The sequence below is a fragment of the Zootoca vivipara genome, chromosome 16 (assembly GCF_963506605.1).
Source record: "Zootoca vivipara chromosome 16, rZooViv1.1, whole genome shotgun sequence".
Classification (NCBI taxonomy): domain Eukaryota; kingdom Metazoa; phylum Chordata; class Lepidosauria; order Squamata; family Lacertidae; genus Zootoca; species Zootoca vivipara.
The window spans coordinates 42,093,694-42,111,983 of record NC_083291.1 but is presented as its reverse complement, the minus strand read 5'-3'; the positions used below and the strand labels follow the sequence as shown (position 1 = coordinate 42,111,983).

The 18,290-nt window shown below is 47.9% G+C and overlaps 2 protein-coding genes across 3 annotated transcripts; one reads left to right on the top strand and one right to left on the bottom strand.

Moving 5' to 3' along the window:
• Positions 1-979: 979 nt before the first annotated feature.
• Positions 980-6,004, bottom strand: UXT (ubiquitously expressed prefoldin like chaperone). Its single transcript, XM_035097511.2, has 7 exons — positions 5,757-6,004; positions 5,429-5,545; positions 5,213-5,294; positions 4,976-5,043; positions 2,366-2,473; positions 2,052-2,115; positions 980-1,328 (listed from the first exon to the last, which is right to left on the bottom strand). The coding sequence occupies exons 2-7, from the start codon at positions 5,506-5,508 to the stop codon at positions 1,263-1,265; spliced, it is 468 nt and encodes a 155-aa protein (XP_034953402.1). The 5' UTR covers positions 5,509-5,545; positions 5,757-6,004; the 3' UTR covers positions 980-1,262.
• A 164-nt stretch (positions 6,005-6,168) lies between these two features.
• Positions 6,169-18,256, top strand: LOC118075495 (ER membrane protein complex subunit 3). 2 transcript variants are annotated; one of them, XM_035097509.2, is made up of 8 exons: positions 6,169-6,524; positions 11,352-11,409; positions 12,151-12,244; positions 13,532-13,636; positions 14,888-14,969; positions 15,080-15,159; positions 15,980-16,065; positions 16,933-18,256. In XM_035097509.2, the coding sequence occupies exons 1-8, from the start codon at positions 6,367-6,369 to the stop codon at positions 17,041-17,043; spliced, it is 774 nt and encodes a 257-aa protein (XP_034953400.1). In that variant the 5' UTR covers positions 6,169-6,366; the 3' UTR covers positions 17,044-18,256. The 2 variants fall into 2 exon arrangements, with proteins under 2 accessions (XP_034953400.1, XP_034953401.1); XM_035097510.2 differs by having other exon boundaries at positions 6,513-10,774.
• The last annotated feature ends 34 nt before the right edge of the window (positions 18,257-18,290 follow it).

Sequence of the window (18,290 nt, the reverse complement as noted above, 5' to 3'; positions counted from 1 at the left end):
TGACGGGCGGGGGTGGGGGGGAAGCGGAGATCGTTCTCCGCTCTCCCCCCACCCCCGCCTGTCACCAAAGATCGGCGGGCGCTCCTTGCTGGGATTGACAAGCCCGGCAAACAGCGCCCGCGTGCACTTTATTAAAAAATAAGACATCCCTTGAAAATAAGCCATGTCGTGTTTTTTTGAGGAAAAAATTAATATAAGACATGTCTTATAATATGAGAAACACGGTATTTTCTCATATCAGATGCTTAGCGTTGGAATGCCATTTGGACTTTCCGTCAGCACTGTGGTTGTCAAGTGGCTTGGGGGCATCAAGTGTACTGCTAATTCAAGGGGTCAGACATTTGCAAGTCTTAGTATCCTAGATTGTCCACTGCATTTTATTTTTTTAACTTTCACAAAAAAGTACCATCTACAAATCAAGAGTTCAAATCAAGGTGAATAACAGTAATGATTTTTTAATTTACTTATACTGTAGTATGGAAAAGCTCACAGATGTAATGGCTACAATGCTGCTGAAATCTCAAAACAAGGGATAGAATTGTTTACAATAGCTTGTCAATTAAATTATAAACCAGCTGGATCCATGCAGGGAGTGGAAACAAATTTCCCCCACTAGTGAGGGGAAAACTCCACAGAGCTTCAATCCATTTGATTTGGCTTCTAAGGAAAATGTCACTTACAAAGCAGAATATCTGCAATGCTGAAAATTTCTGCCAACATGAAAAGGTATAAGTTTTTGAACAGGATAATAGAAAAGTGAAAGTTATCCTTGTTTGGAAACTAATTTATTGAGGGAGGTCTCCTGTCAGTGGACAATCTCCATGAGTATACCAACTTTCTCCTCACAATACCCTTTCGGTGGTTTAATACTCAGCAAGGTAAAAACAAATATGGGCCAATGTTCTCTAAGACACAAATGACAGAGATTCCTACAGGAATGGGAAGGTGGGTGGAAGAATGGGGCAAAAAGACAACCAACTGGAATAATCATCTTTATTACTTTTGCAAATTGAGATGAACTTCTACTAAGACACAGTTCCTGGGGAAACAGAGGCAGAGAAGGGTTGAATATTTGGAGCAGTGAAATCAACCACCCCAAGAGAAACTGCTCTCTCAAAGTCTCCGATCTGCTGTCCCTGTAAGCACATTCACCCTACCCAACTCACAAGGGTTTCCTCAGTTACAAACGCAGATCCTGCTGCCGCCACCAAAATGCCCCAAATACTAACTCTTCTTCCAGCATATCACATTAGGGCTGGTGCCTAAAGGAAGATGTCCCTTCTGGTCTCCTCAGGCAAATCTTGAAGACCTTGGAGTTCATGCAAGCCCTGCAGAGAGGAGTTGGGAGTGGGACAAAAACAGTCTGAGGCTAGGATGGTCTACTGATTTCCTAGAGCAGGCACCCCCAAACTTCGGCCCTGCAGATGTTTTGGACTACAATTCCCATCTTCCCCGACCACTGGTCCTGTTAGCTTGGGATCATGGGAGTTGTAGGCCAAAACATCTGGAGGGCCGCAGTTTGGGGATGCCTGTCCTAGAGCATCTCTTTCATACTGCACCAGAAGTTAAGTGGCTATGGGGTGCAGCACTCATCTTGCTTTTCAGGCTGAGGGAGCTGGCGTTTGCTCACAGACAGCTTTTGAGTCATGTGACTAGCATGACTAACTGCTTCTGGCACAACAGAACACAACAAGTGCCAGGACGCATGGAAATGCCATTTACCTTCCCACAGCAGCGGTACCCATTTATCTACTCAAGCTGGTATGATTTCAAACTGCTAGGTTGGCAGGAGCTGGGAGAGCAAAGGGAGCTCACCCTGTTGCGCAGATTCGAACTGCTGACCTTCCGATCCGCAAGCCGAAGAGGCTCAGTGGTTTAGACCCCAGCACCACCTGCCAGTCCTATGCACCAGAAGTAAACACGCTTCCCACACCATAGGCAGCACTCCAAGGAAAAGCAGCCCACAACTCTCTGCTGCTTTCCCCCTTCCCATGCTGGATTCCTGCCCAATAGGAATCTGTCTGCTTAGAGCAAGGAACAGCCATCATTACCTCTAAAACCATCCGAATGTTGGCTTTGATCTTGGCAGAGTCTTTGGTAAGGGCTTCACTGAGCCTGTTGGAGACAGAAGGAGGAGGGTGGATGTAGCCTGAAACTCTAAAGCAGGCTTCCTCAACCTCAGCCCTCCAGATGTTTTTGGCATACAACTCCCATGATTCTTAGCTAGCAGGACCAGTGGTCAGGGATGATGGGAATTGTAATCTCAAAACATCTGGAGGGCCGAGGTTGAGGAAGTCTGCTCTAAAGACTCTTGGACCATTCACAGATTAGGGCAGTGTGGGTCAACTGAATTCCTTCTACTCACTCTGTTAATAGCTTGTTCTTCTTCTCAATGAAGGCAAGCGCCTCAGGAAGAGTCAACTCCACAAAGAACCCATAACCCAGCGCTACAAATATGGTGGAGGCATTAGGCCTGCAGGAAGAAAAGGTATTTAAAATGGCATGAATTTATACCACTGAGTATAAATGGGAACACTTAGTTTGGAAGAATGGATTACTAAAAATATGGGATATTGGGTGCATGGTGAAATTAACAAATATGTTTAATTTTATTTTTTCCTTAAAAGAGAAAACAACTGTTTGCCAAGGGCGAAATACTTATACCAGCTGGGTAGACAAGTGTTTGGCCTTGCAAAAGTTGAGCCTGAGCTGCATCAGCTACCCTGCCATTCCTCCCTGAAAGACCTGGTTTTTAACTTCCTGGTTTCTTCTGCACAGATTGAGCCGATCTCCCTTTTCCACTTGTCCTGATCCATAGGCCCAAAGGAGGGCCTGTGTGAGTGGTTTGATGCAGGGCTACCAAAAACACTAGAGTGATCAATTCTAGTGCTCTATTAGAAAAATGTGAAAATGGCAAGCCCTCATAATTTGTTCGCAAGAGGCTAATATGTTAAGCATTACATATACAAAATGCAAGCTACGTTATTTGGCCTCAACAGCCCAATTAACTCACCCCTAATTTAGAGGCCCCTTCCCAACTCTCACACATCTCTCAGAAAAGGAAGTAGTTGACAGGCAGGCAGCTAGTCTCCTGACTAGCTAAACCACAACTAAGGCTCAAAACTTCTAAGCAAGCAGATAGGCATATATGTACTCATTCTTGCAGCAAATGACCATTAATCCTGTGGTTATCTTGACTACCAAGATGGCATTTACAGGACTTCTGGAACTTTTTCAGTTTGGTACTAGACACCACTGCCTGATCCAGTTAGCCCTTTGATTGATATGGGGCGGCAGTTTATCAGCTCCATCTGGTACCCAGGTTGAGACCCTACCTGCCCACAGACTGTATTGCCAGAGTGGTGCATGCTCTAGTTATCTCCTGCTTGGACTACTGCAATGTACTCTATGTGGAGCTACCTTTGAAGGTGACCCGGAAACTACAACTAATCCAGAATGCGGCAGTTTAGACTGGTGACTGGGAGCGGCCGCCGAGACCACGTAACACCAGTCTTGAAAGATCTACATTGACTCCCAGTACATTTCCGAGCACAATTCAAAGTGTTGGTGCTGACCTTTAAAGCCCTAAACGGCCTCGGTCCAGTATACCTGAAGGAGTGTCTCCACCCCCATCGTTCTGCCCGGACACTGAGGTCCAGCACCAAGGGCCTTCTGGCGGTTCCCTCGCTGCAAGAAGCCAAGTTACAGGGAACCAGGCAGAGGGCCTGCTCGGTAGTGGCACCCATTCTGTGGAACGCCCTCCCACCAGATGTCAAAGAGAAAAACAACTACCAGACTTTTAGAATACATCTGAAGGCAACCCTGTTTAGGGAAGCTTTTAATTTATAATAGACTATTGTATTTTAATATTCTGTTGGAAGCCGCCCAGAGTGGCTGGGGAACCCAGCCAGATGGGCGGGGTATAAATAATACATTATTATTGATTCTCAGACAGCTGAAATCCTGCTACTGCTACTCACATTCTCATGAATAAAACTTACAGAGCAGTGAAAGTGTTCAAAGCATTTCACACAGCTTGTTCCACTAAATCAGCAAGAAGCACAATTTTGAAAAACATCATATACAACACATCTGCTTTCTGATTGTGGCACATAATCTGGATTGAGTAGGATTATCTAGAGATGCCTGCTTTGTTAGAGGGTGTTAGATTAACTGGCCTTCTGCCCTTTCTCAACTTTTAGGATCCTAGTGTCACACTTTCCTTAGATGCAAGGATGTCATGAAAGAGATGTGCAGAACCTTTTTCAATTGAGAACTACATTCCCTTGTGGGACACATGCCAATTGTGGGTGATGCCATAGGCAAAACATTACATGCAATTCTTATTTTTGTATAGTAGTTTATATTGTAAATATTCCACAGGGCAAAAGCACTTGAGGACAGTGTGAAGGTCAGGTGATGGGTGTGGTCTGGGGGAGAATCCTTAGGACAGATAAAGACCCGGAGATCATCTTCTGAGGCCCTTCTTCGTGTTCCTCCTCCACATGAGGTCCGGGGGGGTGACAACATGAGAAGAGGCCTTTTCTGCAGTGGCTCCCCATTTGTGGAATGTTCTCCCTAGGGAGGTTCAGTTCAGTTGACATCTTCATTATGCACCTTTGGGTGCCAGGTGAAAACATTCATCTTCAACCAGGCCTTGGCTGATTTAACGTCCAATACCCATTTAAATGTGTTGTGGGAGGGGATGGGGGAAGGGGAGTTATTGGTTTGTTTTGTTCTTGTTTTTATTATGTATATTGTGTTTTTATCTTGTCTTTTTATGTTGTGAACTGTTCTGAGAGCTACAGATGAAGGGTGGTATGCAAATGTAATAAATAAAAATAAATAAAGAGGCTTGGAAAATCCGTTTGGCACTGAGGCTCCCCATCCCTGCCATAAATAGGGCCAGGCAGTATCTGGTTTTCAACATCATGAGATATTAGCAATATATACAGATGAGCTCTGTGCTACTCACACTTCTGCATTGACATAGAAATTGCAGCCTAGATCCACTTGAGTTGTCAGCTCCTGGCTTCCTGTCTCCTGAGAGAAAAGGAAGAAACGTTTACAGATCTATCTCTGTTCTCTGGAGTAAAACAGCTGTTATAATAAATAACATGGAATATCCTGCTGTCTCCTACATCTAAACCCCCGCAGAACACTGCTGCAGATCTTTCTGTGTAAAAAACAACCTAAAGAAGTTTTTAGTTACCTGCAACCGCTCAATAATATTCTTGAGCTGCAGGTACTGAGCCATCTTTTCATAGACCTGATCCCGCTGCTCCAGAACCTTCCTGGGGAGAAACACCAACAACGGTCTGGAAGCACGAACAGAAAGTGGAGCAAAAGAAACCGAGGAGATCTCACAGCCCGGGGTTTTGCATGAGATGGGAGAGGCAGAGGATGGGCCTGGGAAGGAGACACTCACTGGAGATCCCTCTGCAAAACATCACTGACGAAAGCTTCGTACTGAAGCACCTTCTCCTGCACCTGCCGCTCGCCCGGCATTCCGGCGAGGTTCCCGCGGGAGCTTCGATGCCAGAGCCTGCAGGGGAGAACAGCGGGACCGTTAATCGCTGTAACTGGACCCGCCCGCCTTCCTCCCACGGAAACAAGAAGTGCGACGCACGTTCCGCGATCCAGTCGCTGGGCGGGCGGGCGGAGGGCCTCTGGCTGGGACGCGGGCGAGGCAGGCCACCCTCCCTCCCCGCGGAGGCTTCCCGCCTCCCGGCCTCGGTGCCCGCCCCACCCTTTACCCGGCAAGTCTCTCAGCTCATGGCAGGGACCGGGAAGCGGCGGAGGGGAAACTCGGGCGCTGCCTTCGCCTCCCTCCTGCGGCGCCCGCTTCCCGCCCCGGAGCCCAGAGGGGCGGCGGGCGCTCTGCTCGGCAGACTCTATGGCGCGCCGCTCGCAGGCGGGCCACTCCATCGCGGCGAGCGTCCGGGCACAAACTGCGCAGGTGCAGAAGGCGACTTCCGGCTGCTACATCCGGGTTCCCTTCAGAGGGGGAATCTTGTACTGTAACTGAAAGAAACCGTGCCTCTTTTATGCCCCAAAAAGGATTCCTCTCGTTAGAAACTGCTCGCCCGTCTACGTAATTCAAGATAAGTTTCTTTTGTTAAACAAAACTGTGTTCTGAGCCAGCGAATACGGTGCAGGAAATGACGTCGTTTACGCAGGGTCAACTTCCGACCCCCTTTCCCCTGAGCATATAAATATAGACACATATCAATATCACCACATAGCTTGAAAACCGTGGTAGGGCACAAGAGAAAGGCAGCCGGAAGTCGACGTTGAGTCAATGGCGCCACTTCCGGCGCCATATTTGTGCGTTTCCCGCCCCAGGAGGCTCTTCTCTCAGATGCCATGGCGGCTCCGGAACTGCGTCTGGACGGCTGGATTCGCTTCTGGGTTCTGCTGCCCGTGGCTTGGATCGCGCTCGCCATAGGGGTTCTGCGCCTGCGCATAGCGGGCCTGCTGCGCGGCGAGCGCGTGCTAGGCTGGCTCGAGCAACGGCAGGACACGTGAGCTGCTGCGGGGCTGCGGGGGGCCACGCCCACATTGCACGCCGATTAAGGTGGAGTCAGGGAAGAGGACGTGAAAGTGACGCCTTCCTATTTTGGGCCACCTTAAGCTGGAATGGGTGTTTCTGGGCGTGCGCGCATGTGTTCGCAAGTTTTTAAGTTTTACAGAAGTCTGAGCTACGCTAAGGTTACCAGATTTTTTCAATGAATCTCGGGACACTTTTCAACTTCCTACTAAATAGATGGATTTTATCACGGGACTGATTTGTAAATCCGGGGGCTGTCCCTGGGATCGGGGACGTCTGGTAACCTTAAGCTACACATGACCAAGAGTCCTGTGACGCTTTGCAGCCTGCATGTTTGTTTTCTTTATTTATTCGTCAGTTTAAAATACTGTTTCTGCTACAATCAAGTGTAATAGCACCTTGCTGACAATCCAGAAAAATATGCACACTTAGAATAAAAAAGCACAAGCCACCACTACCAGTAATAAATGACAACCTTCCATATGCCATCTTCCTCAAATAATAGAATCATAGAATTGTACTGTTGGAAGGGAATCAAGGGTCATCCAGTCCAGCCCCTGTCCTGCCCACAACCACCCCTTCCAGTTCACAGCCAGACCCCCTGATCCCTTGTGCTGCTGGGCTGTCTGTGTCTCACAGCCACAAGGACCATGTTCTACTTCCATTGTTAGAGGCATCACACCTCTGAATACCACTTGCTGGGAATCACAGGCAGCGACAGACCATATGCCTCCACTGCCCAGGCCAGGCGCGCTCCCAAGGGGGGCGTGGCGTGGTGGGTGCTCTCCCGGGCACGGGATAGCCGCTCGGGTGCATGGAGCAGCCTGGGGCAGAGTGAGCCACTGATGGCAGACATTCGGCACGCTGCCCACCCGCAACTGCCAAATGTCACCTCCCCACCGCAACCCCCTTCCTCCGCTCCTGATCACAGGTGGACAGAGTACTGTGTGTTCATGTCCAGCTCGCAGGCTTCCCAAATGTTGTGAGAACAAGGTGCCAAATAATGAAAAAGCACAGCTGCATAAAATATTGGAATCCTGCCTCCCTCCAAAAGCAATCTGGAGCAGGGATGCTTTAATCCAGGGGGCGGCAAGGTTTACCTCATCTGGGCTGGTTCACTCCAGCGGAGTGCGTGCGCCTACTATTCCTGGCGTCTGCATTTGCGCAGACACGATTTCCAGTGCTGTGGATGCGAGCACCGCGCAGCGCCGGTTTAGTGCAGCGTGCAGGGACTCACCAAGCTGGCGGCTCGGTTCGGGGGCAGCTTGTGGGCCAGTTAAATGACCCCCGTGGGTTGCTGACCCCTGCTTTAACCTGTTTTCTGATGAAGAGGAAAGAGGCCACTAGATAGGCAGGGTGTTCCAGGACTGCTGCAAAGGCTCTATACCTGCTGGCCACTAACCCTAATTTGTGCATGTCTCCACTTCATGTAACTATATGTAACTACTACTATATCCTTAAGGGACGTGGGTGGTGCTGTAGTCTAAACCACTATACCTTTACTATATCCTTGAATGATAAAACATAACTTAAGTAAAATAATCATATTGCTACCTAGGATTGTCAAATGAACACACTCTGTCTAGCCGCCTTGGCAACTTTGACAGGTCCCCTGTTTAAGATACACCATTCAGAAATGTCAATAGCCTATTCACAAATCCTTCCTTTCCCCTTGTACAATAGCTGTCAATTATTAACGGCAGGATCTAGGAACGCCCAATCTTTATAGATAACCTCAGAATCCCTTTGCCCACCAAGCATTACCCCACCCCCGTCTCCGTCCCTGCAGTCATAAACAAAAGAGTGATCCTTAGCACCAGGATGGGCGGTACAGGACTCTCATACACTCAACCATCTACATATGTGCTCATGCTTTTGTACCATCACCGAAACATCAACATTCTAGCAAGCTGCTTTTGTCTAACAAACACTTACCTGTAATCTCGCCAATATGTGTTTTTCCTTCCTCCTTGCATATCCCAAGGCATGGGAACCAGCGACTCCACCTGAAATGAAATTGTATATATAGCCAGGCTCTATGTTCCAGCCGCATCTGTTCCAACTCTGCAGACAGGGATTCTTACCTAAGAGCAAAAATATCCGCCTGATGAAGTTAAACAACAGATCAACAAAGCCAGACTGATACCCAGAGAGAACCTGCTGCAAAACAGACCCAAAAAATAACAGAACACCACTAGTAATCACATACAGCTCCCAAGTTAAAACAGTTCAATGCATCATTGAATCATTGGATTTTGTACCATCACCAATGCATCATTGGATTCTTAGATCATGGTCTGCAGTTTCTTTAAGATGGACTTCTGGCAAGTGATGGGCTGCACCTTACAAGGGTTGGGAGGAATGTTTTTGCCATGAAACTCAAAAACCTCATCAGGATGGCTTTAAACTGACTTATGTGGGGGAGGGAGACAGTGGTCCTGAAGGTAGGAATCTATCAAGTGCTGAAGATGATCATCCAAATGTCAGGGACCAAATGGAGCAAACATCATGCAGACTTAGTGGTGGGAGGAAAAAATCCTTAAATAAGAGGCTGGGGGGGGAATCAATGGTCTTCAATGTCTGTATACTAATGCACAGAGCATGGGAAATAAACAAGATGAACTTGAGCTCTTGGTACAGCAAACTAAATATGACATAATAGGCATCACTGAAACCTGGTGGGATGAGTCTCATGATTGGAAGGTAGTAATAGAGGGATACAATCTATTTCAGAGAAATAGACCAAACAGGAAAGGAGGAGAAGTAGCGTTATATGTCAGGGATGTGTATACCTGTGAAGAGATCCAGGATTTAAAACTTCAAAGCCAAATTGAGAGTATCTGGGTCAAAATTAAGGGAGAGAAAAATAACAGTGATCTCATTGTGGGAGTTTACTATAGATCCCCAAGCCAAACTGAGGACACAAATGAAGCCTTCCTGGAACAGATGACCAGGCATTCAAAAGGAAGTGAGACAGTAGTAATGGGGGATTTCAACTATCCTGATATTTGTTGGATGTCAAACTCAGCCAAGAGCATAAGGTCGAACAGATTCCTCACTGGCCTTGCAGACAATTTCATTGTCCAAAAAGTGGGAGAAGCAACAAGAGGATCAGCCATTTTAGATCTGGTCCTAACCAATAGTGATGACCTGGTTAGTGCAGTAGAAGTGGCAGAATCGTTAGGTGGGAATGATCGTGCTCTTCTGGAGTTTATTATTCAGTGGAAAGGAGCAACCAAGCATACTAAGACTCAAATCCTAGACTTTAAGAAAGCCGACTTCAGAAAACTTAGGGAAACGCTGGGTGAGATCCCATGGACAGAAATACTAAAAGGGAAGGGAGTTCATGATGGTTGGGAGTTCATTAAAAGGGAGATATTAAAAGCACAACTTCAGGCAATACCAATGAAACGGAAACATGGGAGGTGCCTAAAGAAGCCAGGGTGGCTATCTAAAGAACTTTTAACTGAGTTAAGATTTAAAAGGGATATGTACAAAAAATGGAAAAGGGGGGAAACCACCAGAGAGGAATTCAAACAAATAGCCAGCACATGTAGAGATGTGTAGAGGACAGGATCACACTTCAAAATGACCTTAACAGATTAGAGAACTGGGTCAAAGCAAACGATGAATTTTAACAGGGAGAAATGTAAAGTACTACACTTGGGCAAAAAAAATGAAAGGCACAAATACAGGATGGGTGACACCTGGCTTGAGAGCACTACATGTGAAAAGGATCTAGGAGTCTTGGTAGACCACAAACTTGACATGAGTCAGCAGTGTGATGCAGCAGCTAAAAAAGCCAATGCAATTCTGGGCTGCATCAATAGGAGTATAGCGTCTAGATCTAGGGAAGTAATAGTACCACTGTATTCTGCTCTGGTCAGAGCTCACCTGGATTTGTAAGCAAAAAGACAATGGGAAGGCTTTCCCCATTTTCCTCCCATACTACAGAGGAATCAAAAAATAAAAAAGATTCCTTCCTGTAGCACCTTAGAGACCAACTAAGTTTGTCATAGGTATGAGCTTTCGTGTGCATCACTGGGAGAGTCAAAATGGCTTCAGGAATGCCCTCCTGTACGATTTCAGACATGTGGTTTATAACTTATGTATGTGTTTGCCTTGTACATTTATGAACATTTATTTTATATTTGAGACCTTAGAATTCTTATAACAACAGTATGGCCTCAGAGGATGGATGCCAGGAGCATGGAGCCCTTTTAGGTACCCTGGACCAGCACATTTAAGGCTTTAAAAACCAAAATCATCAACTGAAAACAATTTTCTTCCTTGCAGTATTTAACTTTAACCATAAGGAGAGCTGGTGTGATGCAGTGGTTCGAGTGTTGGACTAGAACCTGGGAGACCAGGGCTCAAATCCTCACTCAGCCATGAAGCTCATTGGGCCAGTTACTACCTCACAGGGTTGTTGTGGGGATTAAATGAGGGGAACAGAACCATGGAGCTCCTTGGAGAACAGGTGGGATATGAATGCAATAAATGAATACATTTTCTCAAAGTGGTTCACAATATTGAAACCAGATGCATAGATGACAGGTCCTGTGAAATGTGTCCAAATGTGTTCTTAAGCGTGGAATTCTAGAATTGCACAACTGCTTTGTTCGCACCCCTGAACATATTGCTCCAAGCAGCTGTTTGTATGTAGTCATGTGGATTGCATGAGTAGATGTGAGTGGGCCAGTCTTTTACTGCCGCATTTGGTTTGATGATCTGATCCCATTACGTTTGTTTGCAAATTCTGTTGGACCTATAGCTGAGTTGAGTGTTCTTTGTCTGTCAGGCAGATTCTGGCTCGTAGTCGCCTCCTGAGAGAAAATGGACGTTTCCTAACTCATCAGGTAAGGGAGAGTGTGGGTGCAGTTGTTTCTGAAAAGCCACTTGCCTCCTTGCACAGAGAGAGGCCTGTCACTGGCTCCTCAGCAAGGGTACAGACATAAAGATAGGAAATTTAATGGTCCACACACAACCTCCTTTGGCTTATGACCCAAATGTGATTATTCCCCACAGAGGTTCTGGATTAATACTGGAACCACCAGATTGATGCAAGTCAGAGGGGTTTTTGTTTTACTTAGGCTGCTGGCCTAAAAAGAACTGATGAGGGTTTGAATAGCAGAAGTGAAACTTGATTCCCCTCTCTGAATTTCCTTTGTAATTCTGTCTTGTCATTCTTGAAAAGGAGGGTAGAGGGTACATGGCATGAGGCCATTCTAAGGTCCTATCAGGGAACCTGTCCCACCCCCCTCCCAGCTCCCTTGGGTCCTAGACACCATGGCCAGCAGTCAGGGATGAGAGGAGTTAGTCCAGCATTGGAGGCTGCAGGTTCCTTTTCCCTGATGCAAGATGTCAGGCTTCTGAAGATAATGCATATGAAAGCCTTCAAACCATTTAAATGGAATGATAATCTTCCATTTTTTTTCTTCACTGTATCTGAAGAAGTGTGCATGCACACGAAAGCTCATACCAAAATAAAAACTTAGTTGGTCTTTAAGGTGCTACTGAAGGAATTTTTTTATTTTCCTTATTGAAAACATCTTTAGCTCATCTGGATTTCTGAGCCCTTCCTCTTCCTCTTTCCCCAGGGCTTCCTCATGCGTAAGCATCACTTCAATAACCCTGAAAGTGGCTTCTTCCGCCAAACCAAGCGTAAAGTGCAGCCCCGAAACCTGCTGACAGGTAAGCCTGGGAAGGGGCAGTGGGAGGGTTCTGCTCAATCGGTGCTGCTGTCCAACCGTGGGACTGCTGCCTGGAAGCAATGATGGACTTGATGGGGCCCAAGAAGCTGAAGCTGATAAGGTGGAGGTCCTGTGAGTGGGTGCCTTGTGTATCCCGCCTTCTTCTTGGAGAGGTGGAACTCCCCTTGAAGGAGCAGCTTGGGACTGTGGGAATGCTCAGGGATTCCAACTTGCCTTCTGTGACTATGTGTCCTATGTGTCCTTCAGCCCAGCTTTGGGCAATCTGCCAGCTACAGCCTCTCCTACCATAACAGCCTATGTGTGAGACAGCCCTCGAAGGTGGCCCAGAGGCTGCAGCTAGTGCAGAATGCGGCTGCTAGGCTGGTAAGTGGGGCACCATGCGGCACTGGTTCTGAAGGTGCTACTTTACTGGGCCCAATTCAAGGTGTTAGTACTAGGGTTGCCAGACTCTATAGTGGACAGGACTTCTGTGCCTTTAATGAGTCTGGAAACCTTAAAGAGAAACCAGCAGACCCTTTGTTTAATTTCCAAGCAAAGGGTCTGCTGGTTTCTCTTTAAGGTTTCCAGACTCAAGAGAGCAGGGCAATTAAAGGCAAAGAAGTCCTGTCCTCTATTGAGCCTGGCGACCCTTAGTTAGTACTAGTGTAAAAAGCCCTAAATGGCTGGGGAACCAAGCACTATGTTCTCCAGTATAAACCACCTTGGACCCTACAATTGGCAGGTGAGGCTTTGGCAGTGGAATAAGGGGGGAGACGAGCTGCCAACCATTAGGGGGCTTGGTTCTGTGTGTCCTGGGGCTGGTGGCTGTGGACAGAACCTGATTTGCCCTCCAGAGTCACCAGCTCTGTGGTTAATCTGAGATTAGTTTAACAGACGTCAGTTGCCTCGGGTCCTGTACTGGGAGCAAGGCGGGATATCAGACCAACAAACAACCCAGTTTTTAAAGGCAGGGCTGTGAGTGCTCTGTGCTCAAGTTTATTCTGGGCCAACGTGGTGCAAAATCTGCAAGAAAACGAGCGGTTGGATTCTGTGGTCTGCATATAAATTATGCTGTTCAAGCACCCTTCCCTTATTTTGGACATTTTGTGTCCCCACACGCCCACAAACCCCAAGGAGCTAGAACTTGCTTTTGTTTTTGAAAGATGCTGATATTCACATAAAACCAGATTTTGCTCCTGGCACTTCCTTGTGGTTTCCATGTGTCCCTGTGGAATCCCAGGCTGCACAGCGCCCTGTTTGACACCCCCCCCCCTTCTCTCTCTTGCAGATCCCAGCCTGGTTATGGAGATGATGAAGGGCAACTTGGTCCATGTCCTGCCCATGATCCTAGTTGGAGGCTGGATCAATTGGGCCTTCTCTGGCTTTGTGGCCAGTGAGTGATGTGGGGGTTTAACACAGGCCTGGAAGCCGCAGGGGGGTGCCCTTGTGGAGACCCATTCCTTGTGCAGCAGAGGATGAGGGGAAACGGTGGCCCTCTAGTTGGTTGCTGGACTACAATTCCCATCACCCCACAGTTGGCCACGCTGGCTAGGATTGATGGGAGTTGGGAGCCCAATATCCCCTGCAGGCAACAGGGGACCCCCTCCCCCTGGTGGACAGTTTTAGTATTGCTGTATGTGCTATTTGATTACAGTGGTACCTTGGTTTAAGAACAGTCCAGTCTAACAATGATTTGGTTTACACACTCCACAAAACTGGAAATAGTGCCTTGGTTTGAGAACTTTACCTTGGTCTAAGAATGGAATCCGAACAATGGAAGGGCACCGGCGGTGGGAGGCCTCATTAGGGAAAGCGCGCCTTGTTTTAAGAACGGTTTCGGTTTAAGAACAGACTTCCGGAACGGATTAAGTTCGTAAACCGAGGTACCACTGTATTTTGTTTCTAAATCTGCTGCTGTTTTGTTTTTGTTTTGCTAGCAAGAGCAGTATACTGTAGAAATATTTTAAAATAACAATAGTTAAAGAGATCATTTAAGACAGACATAGGCAAACTCCAGCCCTCCAGATGTTTGGGACTACATTTCCCACCATCCCTACCTAACAGGACCAGTGGTCAGGGATGATGGGAATTGTAGTCCCAAACACCTGGAAGGCCGGAGTTTGCCTGTGCCGCCAAAATGCACTCTTCCAGCATCCAGTGTGTTTCATAGCCTTTGGCTCAGCTTGCCTGTAAAGCAGACCACCACCCCAGTCGTCCTTTAATTCCAGACCAGAGAGAGCTTGGGCTGAGGGCAGGTTGCCTCTAGCTAAATTAGGTGTAGTTATGAATCAGGAAGACCCCCATCCAAATCTGCCCCCTGCCCTGAACTCTTAGGAAAGTGATCACCCCACTCAGCCTCTTTCCCTCCCTGCCACCCACCCAGCCCATTAATTTCCTGGGATTCTGTGACCTGCATGAGAAGATTTGGTAAGAAGGGATTGTAGGCCCCTTAAGTGGCTCCTTTGCTTGCAAGGGGTTTTTTAGCTTGGGATCTGAGCTGATCCGGAGGGTGCCACTATATGCAAGACAGCTGGGAGCTGTAAATCACTGGGGAGGAGGGTGGTGGGGCAGCAGCTGTAGAGCTTGGGGTGGGCAGGTCCAGGTCTAACACCTCTCCCTCCCTCCCTCCCTCCCTCCCTCCCAGCCAAGGTTCCCTTCCCCCTGACCCTGCGCTTCAAGCCCATGCTGCAGCGTGGAATTAGCCTGCCTTCCTTGGACCCCTCTTGGTAAGCAGCTACCTGCCCGCATATGAGTTTGGGGTGGGTTTCCACCCTTTGGGACTGGGGGCCAGGAACGCTCCCTGAGATAGTCACTGACAGATATTTTCACTTCCCAGGGTGAGTTCGGCCTCCTGGTACTTCCTCAACGTTTTTGGCCTCCGCAGAGTGTACAGCCTCATCCTGGGAGAGGAGACCGGTGAGAGGCAGCTTGGGGACAGGGAGTGTTGGGCTTCAAGGTGGGGTGGGTGTCTTGTGTGGGATGTACCTCTTCAGATTGCAAAGTGGAGGGTGGGCGTTTGAGTGCTTATTGCGGCATGAGCTTTCATGAACTAGAGCAGGGGTCAGCAAACTTTTTCAGCAGGGGGCCGGTCCACTGTCCCTCAGACCTTGTGGGGGGCTGGACTATATTTGAAAAAAAAAATGAACGAATTCCTATGCCCCACAAATAACCCAGAGATGCATTTTAAATAAAAGCACACATTCTACTCATGTAAAAACACCAGGCAGGTCACACAAATAACCCAGAGATGCATTTTAAATAAAAGGACACATTCTACTCATGTAAAAACATGCTGATTCCTGGACTGTCTGTGGGCCGGATTTAGAAGGTGATTGGGCCGCATCCGGCCCCCAGGCCTTAGTTTGGGAGCCCCTGAACTAAAGACTACTTTGCTGCATGAAGTGGTGCTGATACTTTGGGGAACCTGTTTGAAACCATGGGGGGCAGCGCCCAAACTCTCAGGATTGTTGCAGTCACATGTTGGAACTTGCTCTGTACAGCCACTCACTCCTGCATTCTGACTACTCTTTGCAACTTCACTATTGATTTTTAGGTCAATGCAGAGGAACAAGTGGCAACAAAAACCCATTTCTGCAGAGTTTACACCTAATCAAAGGCAGTCAGACTGTTAGTAGCGGAGTTATCTCTTGCCTTGTCGTCAACTTGCAATGTTTACATGCCGCAGGGCTTGAATTTGTTTCCTCCCTCACTAGCTTCTCTGACGTTCTCTCCACAGCTGCGGAGCAGAACCAACTGCTATTGCAGGACCAGTTCTTCAGCCCAGCTGTCCCCACCCCACCTGATCCCAACAAGGCTTTCAAGGTACTGCCCGAGTTTGTCTCAATGGTTTCACTTAGGTGAGAGCATGTAGCTGAGAAGATTAGATGCAGTCCATTGGATGCAAGACTAATTGGCTGGATGGCATCTTATCTGCGGAGCTACAGCTGTGCCACTCCAGGGTCTCTGCTGTGCCACAGGGAAACTTGGGCATAGGCAGGCCCACATATCCCAAGAGCTGGTGCTGTGGTCCAATATGTGCACTAGACAATATCTGTTTAAAGAAATGACAGGAGGGGGGCTCAACGTATGGTTGGATTTCAACTCCCATCAGGCCCCAGACACCACGGCAGTTGGTGAGAGATGATGTGAGCCAGTTTCCCCTCCTAACTTAAATCATTGCCATGGCCTCCTTGGGTGGTCTTCAGAGAACCCTCTCAGCTATCCTCCCTCCACCCCCAACAAGACAGTGCTGACCTTTCCTATGGGATCATTGTAAAGCAGGATTGTGAGCACGGGAGCACTTGGGAAGTTAAGGGCCACACAAACACCTCAGGAACAGTCAGCGCTGCTCATTTTGAAGCCTTGTGCTTGCCAGGGCTGCCACCTTGCAAACATCTCTGGTGGTAGTGGTGTTTGTGCACACATCCTGTTCAGCACAAGGATTTCTGTTTGTGCAATGGGACTTCCTTCTTCTTCCCCCATGCCCTCCCCAAAAGTGTCCCAGAGGGCTGGGGGAACCATATAGAGCAGATTTAAGGGGCACATGGGAGAAGAGTCCATTGCACAACCAGCAGTCCTTACACTGATGGAACGATGGTCTTGGTGCTGTTGGATTGCAGCTTGATGCAGAGCTTGTGTTTCTGCAGCGATGCGCTGCTCAAGGCTGACACACTCTTTTTCTTCATCCAGGCTGAGTGGGAAGCTTTAGAGCTGGTTTCTCACCACTGGGCTCTACAGGATGTGGAAGAGCAATTGATGTCACAGGACCTCAAGCTGGCAGGGATGCCTGGGCCTGACTGATCCCATCCTGTGACCACTGCAAGCTACTGCTGTCCTATGGGACAAATGTGTGTGAGCAAGAGACCCTTTCACCTCCTTGGGAGATGGAAGAGGCTGACCCTCCCAGCGTAATCAGTGTGTAACGGCTTTTCGTCTTAGAGCCAGGAAGGTTGCAGAAGAGAGCTTGAAGTCTGTAGCATGACTCCCCACCCCAGTCAGTCAGTCAGAGCAGTGGGCAAATAGCCTCTGTGGAACTGGCTCCGCGTGCCTGAAGTCTTGTAGGGGTAGCTAGAGCCAGCAGGTTAATGTCAAAAGGCTCCTTTTCATAGAATCATAGAGTTGGAAGAGACCACAGGGGCCATCCAGTCCAACCCCCTGCCAAGCAGGAAACGCCATCAAAGCATTCTTGGCATATGGCTGTCAAGCCTCCGCTTAAAGACCTCCAAATAAGGAGACTCCACCACACTCCATGGCAGCAAATTCCACTGTCGAACAGCTCTTACTGTCAGGAAGTTCTTCCTAATGTTTAGGTGGAACCTTCTTTCCTGTAGTTTGAATCCATTGCTCTGTGTCCGCTTCTCTGGAGCAGCAGAAAACAACCTTTCTTCCTCCTCTATATGGCATCCTTTTATATATTTGAACATGGCTATCATATCACCCCTTAACCTTCTCTTCTCCAGGCTAAACATACCCAGTTCCCTAAGCCGTTCCTCATAAGGCATCGTTTCCAGGCCTTTGACCATTTTGGTTGCCCTCTTCTGGACACGTTCCAGCTTGTCAGTATCCTTCTTGAACTGTGGTGCCCAGAACTGGACACAGTACTCCAGGTGAGGTCTGACCAGAGCGGAATACAGTGGTACTATTACTTCCCTTGATCTAGATGCTATACTCCTATCGATGCAGCCCAGAATTGCATTGGCTTTTTGAGCTGCTGCATCACACTGCTGACTCATGTCAAGTTTGTGGTCTGCCAAGACTCCTAGATCCTTTTCACATGTACTGCTCTCAAGCCGGGTGTCACCCATCCTGTATTTGTGCCTTTCATTTCTTTTGCCCAAGTGTAGTACTTTACATTTCTCCCTGTTAAAAATCATCTTGTTTGCTTTGGCCCAGTTGTCTAATCTGTTAAAAGTCATTTTGAAGTGTGATCGTGTGGCAGACAGCTTTATGGAATGCCAGTCCCAAGTGTGTGTAGAACAAGTTTGGCTATTAAAAGCAAGGTAGCTGCAACACACCCTGCTTTACTGTTCTTCTTTGCAATCTCCATG

Bases quoted from the DNA above. Each gene is read 5' to 3' on its own strand.
- UXT (XM_035097511.2), bottom strand. From the start codon at position 5,508: ATGCCGGGCGAGCGGCAGGTGCAGGAGAAGGTGCTTCAGTACGAAGCT. The intron at 2,474-4,975 runs GTGAGTAGCACA...TTCTTCCTGCAG, and splicing joins TTCTATGTCAATGCAGAAGT to GCCTAATGCCTCCACCATAT. The intron at 2,116-2,365 runs GTGAGTAGAAGG...TGTCTCCAACAG, and splicing joins AAGAACAAGCTATTAACAGA to GCTCAGTGAAGCCCTTACCA.
- LOC118075495 (XM_035097509.2), top strand. From the start codon at position 6,367: ATGGCGGCTCCGGAACTGCGTCTGGACGGCTGGATTCGCTTCTGGGTT. The intron at 6,525-11,351 runs GTGAGCTGCTGC...TTTGTCTGTCAG, and splicing joins CTCGAGCAACGGCAGGACAC to GCAGATTCTGGCTCGTAGTC. The intron at 12,245-13,531 runs GTAAGCCTGGGA...TCTCTCTTGCAG, and splicing joins GCCCCGAAACCTGCTGACAG to ATCCCAGCCTGGTTATGGAG.